Genomic DNA, 6,296 nt, shown 5'->3' with positions numbered 1-6,296 from the left:
TACAGTATATACATATGAGATGATTAATGTAGGATATGTCGACATTCTTAAAGTGACTAGTGATACCTTTATTAAATGTATTAAAACGTCAGATTTGTCTGTATGTTGGCAGCAGCCACTCTGGCAGTGATGGCAGATTTGTCTGTATGTTGGCAGCAGCCACTCTGGCAGTGATGGCAGATTTTCTGGTCTAACAACGTAAGAAATATAACAAAAAAATGACTGCAGTTTCCTAAGGAGCTGAAGCGAGGCGACCATCTCTGTCGGCGCCATCTTACCGTTGATGTCGAAGTGGAACTATGTTATTACAAATGTAACATTTAAAGCTGAAATTTTTTGAGTCAAGTATTCAAATCCCTTTGTTATTGCAAGCCTAAATAAGTTCAGGGTTAAAAATGTGCATAAGTTGCATGGACTCACTCTGTGTGCAATAACAAGTCTGATATTTTAAAAAATCCACTGATCAATAAAATATACCACACCATTTTAAAGTGAAATAAAAATCTGGAAATGTATTAACAAATGTATGACTGTATTGGATAAGACTGTATAGACATCAGTTTATTTTGGATCAGTAATCATTGGTTGCATCGTTTTGTAAAAAAATGTTTATTGTATTTTCATTTCTCAAAATAACAAAAATGGCATTAATGCATGCTCAACAAATATAAACTTACAAATCAAGCAAGACTTGAGACATGAGATCCGCATAAAACGATCATGATCCGTTAACCGGTGAGTCTTCATCCATATCATCGTCCTCAGACTCATCTTCCTCAGACTCTTGTTTTTCACCCTCCTCCCCCTCTTCTTTCTCCTCCACTTTTTCCTTTTCTACCTCCTCCACCTCCTTGACATCTACCTCCTCCACCTTTCCCTGTACCTCCTCCACCACATCCTCTTCCATCTCCTCCACTCCATTTCCTTCCTCTGTCTGTATCTCTCGTTGCATATGTACAACCCCGTTCTCCTCCTCTTCCTCTTCCACCTCCACCATTTCCAGGGGGACTGCAACACAAGAGAAATAAAGTCCGGAACCAGTCAAAGAACCATATATGCAAACCCCTCTGCCCCATAATGCTGTTTACTTTGTCCATCGGTGGCTCATTTAAATACTCAGACAACGCAGGACATGACAGACACACAGTACATGCCTTGGACATGCCATATGGAGAAGATCTAGTCGCCTGTACACACCTTGTCTGACCTCCCGTCCGGGGATCTGACCAGCCTGCAGCATCCCCTTCAACCTCTCCACCTCGGCCAGAGACGAGGCGTTAGCTATTGCATTCTGGGTAGGGCACAGAACAAATGTATTAGTTCATACATACAGAATCATTACATTAGATGGGCATTTCGGTTGTGATGAACAGACTCTTTTTGAAAGAACCATTAGAGTAGATTGCCAGTCCCGTTACATTAATTTGTTTAGCAGACCATAAATTGACCATTAAAATTGTGAACATTACATTAGGTCAATGGAATAGTGGTATAGAAACTAAGCTGTCCACGCCATAGTGTGTCACTGTCTGAAAACAATGACGTAGGTCTAAACCATGTGTTACAATGAGTTTGAACACACAATCTGTGGAATGAACAAACTACACAGCGAGTGTACATTTTCTGGTGCTAAATAAAATGTATAAATAAATTATGATGTGCCTTGATCGCTTCCACGTCAGCGGGAGACGGTCCCATCTTCTTCTTCTCAGGCTGCTGCACGGCAGCTCCGGGGGTGAACCTGAGAACACACACCAGCAGAGTTAGAGAGAACATGGAGGGGATGGGTGCTTCTCTAGCCTCTCAACCAGTGTAGTATCTCAGGTGTAGTATCTTTTCTTATTGAGTCAAATAAACTGATACGACAGGAAATGCCATTGAGACGGCGCTCCTAAGAAACACTGTTGCATGGGGGGTGTTCACAGTAGTTGGGTCAACACATATTTAGATACTCCAGTTGCTACGCAACACCCCATCTACAAGAGTGATCGGTGGTGCAGATAGTCCAATTCTAGAGTGTTCCGGTGATTGTCCGACACCCCCACCAGCCAGTGTCCAGTGATTCTAAGGAGCTGCCGTCCGACAGGGACTTTCATCTTACGTTTTGGTCCGCTTGGCAATATCCTTTGCAAGCTGAGCACCTCGTTTGCCCTTGAACATTTTCTCCGCCTCCTGACGCTCCTATGGTAATACATCACAGTTAAAGTGAGAGCTTTTCCAATCAGACAACGACACCTTCACGAGAAGGATGGACAGAGGTTTGGGAAAAACATACAAATACAGCACTTTCTGTATGGAAGACAGAGCTCTCCTATACATTTCCTTCTATTCTGCAGGCTTCTTTATCATTGCACTGCAAAGATGAAAAACTAGGGCCTTCGTAGGCCAAGTCCAACGGTATGTGATTGTTTGCCCTGACTAAAGGCCTACATCATTACAAAAAACAACGTTGTTTCATACAACCTGACCTGTGTTATAGATTACCAGGTCCAAAGGGTGGTCATGACAACGCTTTTCTATATTTAGTTTCTGAACGATGGCATGCACTTACCTTTAACTTGACTTTCTGGAAGTCAAGCACGTGAATCTGGGGAATTTTGTTGATGACGTAGAGCCTGTAGTGTTTCTTGTTGGTCACTGGATTCCTTAGGAGACTGAGATGTCATAAAATAAGAGATTACGATATTGACTCATAAAACACAGGATTTAGGTGCACAAATATAGCAACTCATCTTGTCCTGCAATTTACAGTGAAATTGATGCATGAATCTGACTTAACTAGGTGTTGTAGTAGAGGCAAGTATTGATCATGAGATACCTGAGAAGGGTCAATGTCTTCACTGAGGCTAGCGGATCCAAATCACCCTGGAGGTAAAAGCACATTTAAAAACATGCCAACACATTAAAAACAAATCGATGGTTCAACCGCTGTAATTGAACACAGGAGCACACTCATGTCACAAATACTGCTAAATAACAGCACAGGTCATATTTTTCCAATCAACAACATGCATAAGTAAAATGCTCCCAATCAGTAATTATTTTAAAAGATCTGATCAGATAAGGCCTTGACCGATTCACTGATGGGATGTGTGATAACTCACCAATTCCTGGATGTTGTTGCTTGTGAGGATCAGCTCCCTCATACTCGGCAATGCCTGTTCAAGGTTTTCACCAACACGACTGTGGGGAGCACACAAAACACAGTGATAGCTAGCTAGGAAGCTAACCTTATAACGAATTCTAGCAATCCTAGACAACACAATTGCTGCGAAAGTTACCATATTCTGTTGTTGTTCATGAGCAACGTTTTGAGCCTCTTGAGCAAAGGGAAGCCGTCCAGTTTTCTGATTTCATTGTCAGAGAAATCGATGGTATCAAACTGGTCAAGTGTAGCCCCAAGGTTTTCAAGTACAGGAATTTTGTAACCTAAATGAGAGCAGAGCATACCAGCATAAGGTTAGCCAGATAGTTTTGGTGGTGTAGCTAGCAGTTAGCAATCACTATCCATCAGTTATTACAGTGCGAAGGCCTAGCCAACCAGAGTTAGCTTTTCTAGCTAGCTAGCATGAAATGCGCAGGTTTATTTACCTCGCAGATCCAGCTCTCTGTCGCGCACGGGGTTTGTGTATTGAGCAGCCTGCTCAATTAGCTCTGCCGATAATTTTACCATATCGACGGCTAACTGGGAAAGCAAAAAATGTTAATAAGCGGGTTTCTTGATTTAAAAAAAAATCCAGTCCTTACAACGCTTTTTCAACACGCTGCCGCCCGGAAGTAAGACTACTCCCACAATGCAACTCGGTGTAAACTAATAACTGGTCAAATTTCATCGAGCGCGCTCTAGCGCTGAGATCTTAATAGGTTCAATAAGTGCGTCTGATGATGACTGATTATCATTCAAAGACAACTGTCAGGATCTCACGGGGGTGACTATGTATTTGTCTAGAAGCATTCCAGAACCTTATTCACTTGATAAGAGTTTCACCAGACCGAGATAGCTGCACATCTCTATTGCCCCTTCTTCTTCAGTCAGTGAGATCTGGAATCCTTGGGACGTCCCTATCCTAAACTTAACCCCTACCCTTACCCTAAACTTAACCCCGACCCTTACCCTAAACATTTAAAATGTCATCTTTAATGGGGTAGGGATGTCCCAAGGATCCCGGATCTTCTTGTAACTTTCTGGCGGACTAGATGCTTTCCGGCTTATTGCTGCCACCCACAGGTCAGTTTAGGTGTTATCCAACTGGTATTATCAGAGAGGAAGAGGCGAGATGATAATTGAGATTGCACGGTCAAACTACATCTCTTCATTTGGTTGAATTTTAGTAATTTAGCAGATGCTCTTATCCAGAGCAATTTACAGTAATGAGTACCTTGCTTCCTACTGGCCCCCCATGGGAATCAAACCCACAACCCAGGTGTTGCTAGTGCCATGCTCTACCAACTGAGCCACACACATATCAATAAGTGAGTGCAGTGATCTTTTGGTTTCTCAGTTAAGGCAACTTATTTGAAAGTCACCTAGGCATAACATGTTTCTGAATTCAAATTAGATATCCTCTGTTCATATACAATGATAATCCCATTTAGCGTGTTATTTACCCACAGGTAGGTTACTAATAGATTTTTCTCAGCTTCACCTCGCCCACAGGAAGTTAAGCAGGGCAACTCATCCTCATCTTTGCTATAATTGGGACCAGTCTCCATTTCTTCCCTCTCTAATCCTCTGATGGTGTGGTCATCCTTTTATGTGTTATAAACAGACTGGTGCCTTAGCTCTGCAATTGTGTGCTTATTGTCTTTTAAAGGAGTAGTTAAATAATGAACATGGGTTCTGGGGGGGTATCCAGCGATCTGCTAGGTCAGCATCAAAGTGAAAGTGAAATAAATTATTTCATCTTGAAGGGTAAGGAAGGGTGGGACCCACATTTAAGGGATTTTGATACTTTTTAAAAAAATTGTGTGGAGTGAATGAATGAATGTGTGTGGGACACTGATAGTGGAATATGTTGTGATGTGAAGATGAACATTAACATGCTGTCTGTCTCTCTTGTTTGTGATGCTGGGAATAACATCCCCATAACAGTTCAGTCCATCCTAAAAGATGACTCATGCACACAGGATCTACAGTATATGTACATTCAAATAAACCAGGTGTAATAGACTTACCGTGACATCATTGCTGATGAGTGTTGTCAACATTTCTGTTGTCTGTCTTGTCTTACTGGTTACTGACCGAAACGCGGCAATACATGTGCAGAGGTAATTGTGCGTGTGGATGTAATCTTTTACAACGATAATGAACATACTAAACTGTATTAGTTTTACTAAGCTACCTGCCTTTCTTCTCTCTGGGATCTCTCTCTCTCTCTCTCTCTGTCCCACAGGTATGGGACACAGAGAGAGAAAACCCACAGACACTCAGCCCTCTGTGGAATGAGCTTGACGCGTGATTTAGAGGAAAGACATTTACTCCTCACCCAACAACAGTAATGATGGCATGACTGTGTGAGAGACGTCCTCATTAAAAACTGCAGTGGATACAGACACTATGAAGCTTTTCAACCAGACTGGAGAGACACAGAATCAGTCTCTTTCTACAGTATCTATTTCTATGCTCATTCCTCTCAGGGTCTGAAATGTTGAAGTGATTCACACCAAAGTTCAAAGGCGCAATATATTTGCCATTGTTGGTTGTAATTTTCCTGAACCAAATATATTCAACTTTTACAAGTTGTGAAATGATTCACTGCCCTTGCCTAGTTTTTACATTTTCGCCTTAAATCAAAATAATACCAAATCTAAGATGTCTTGATTGCATTAGTATTGCTGTGCCACACCAAAATTATTTCAGGTGCAAACATTTCTTTAAGTTGAATGTACAATAACAGTAGTTCACATCAGTCCACAGTAAATGATCCCCGCCTTTTCCAGGTCCCTCAACACATTAAAAATGGGGGAAAACAGCATGTTAATGCAATATATTTATTTTAGCTTTATTTTTACATTTAATGTAGACCAACAGAAAGAAGCATTATCACAAGATTTAGCAGAACAGCCATATTCACTATTCATTAACCGAAAGGCTTTATAATCCAAATATGTGCATGCAACAAGGCAAAAACCATGGTTTATGACCCACTTTGTAATAATTGTGTTCTCTGAGAACCGCCAAAGTTTATTACTTTCTTGAAGTGAACTTTCACACAACCTGATGACTTACTGTTCAAGTGAAAACACTATGGGCTGGTTTCCTGGATAGAGATTATTAAACATAGTCCTGGACTAAA

The 6,296-nt window shown here is 41.3% G+C and overlaps 1 protein-coding gene across 1 annotated transcript; it reads right to left on the bottom strand.

Annotated features, from left to right (window-relative positions):
• Positions 1-590: 590 nt before the first annotated feature.
• Positions 591-3,822, bottom strand: LOC110506916 (U2 small nuclear ribonucleoprotein A'). Its single transcript, XM_021586786.2, has 9 exons — positions 3,592-3,822; positions 3,282-3,429; positions 3,105-3,183; positions 2,819-2,865; positions 2,552-2,654; positions 2,102-2,181; positions 1,663-1,741; positions 1,198-1,291; positions 591-1,008 (listed from the first exon to the last, which is right to left on the bottom strand). The coding sequence occupies exons 1-9, from the start codon at positions 3,671-3,673 to the stop codon at positions 719-721; spliced, it is 1,002 nt and encodes a 333-aa protein (XP_021442461.2). The 5' UTR covers positions 3,674-3,822; the 3' UTR covers positions 591-718.
• Positions 3,823-6,296: the final 2,474 nt, after the last annotated feature.

The sequence above is a fragment of the Oncorhynchus mykiss genome, chromosome 26, assembly GCF_013265735.2.
Source record: "Oncorhynchus mykiss isolate Arlee chromosome 26, USDA_OmykA_1.1, whole genome shotgun sequence".
In the NCBI taxonomy this organism is placed as follows: domain Eukaryota; kingdom Metazoa; phylum Chordata; class Actinopteri; order Salmoniformes; family Salmonidae; genus Oncorhynchus; species Oncorhynchus mykiss.
This window is presented reverse-complemented; position numbering and strand designations above follow the sequence as displayed.

Coding starts and splice junctions, on each gene's coding strand:
- LOC110506916 (XM_021586786.2), bottom strand. CDS start 3,673: ATGGTAAAATTATCGGCAGAGCTAATTGAGCAGGCTGCTCAATACACA. Junction 3,184..3,281: donor ATGAACAACAACAGAATATG/GTAACTTTCGCA, acceptor TGCTCCCCACAG/TCGTGTTGGTGAAAACCTTG. Junction 2,182..2,551: donor TCCAGAAAGTCAAGTTAAAG/GTAAGTGCATGC, acceptor GTATTACCATAG/GAGCGTCAGGAGGCGGAGAA.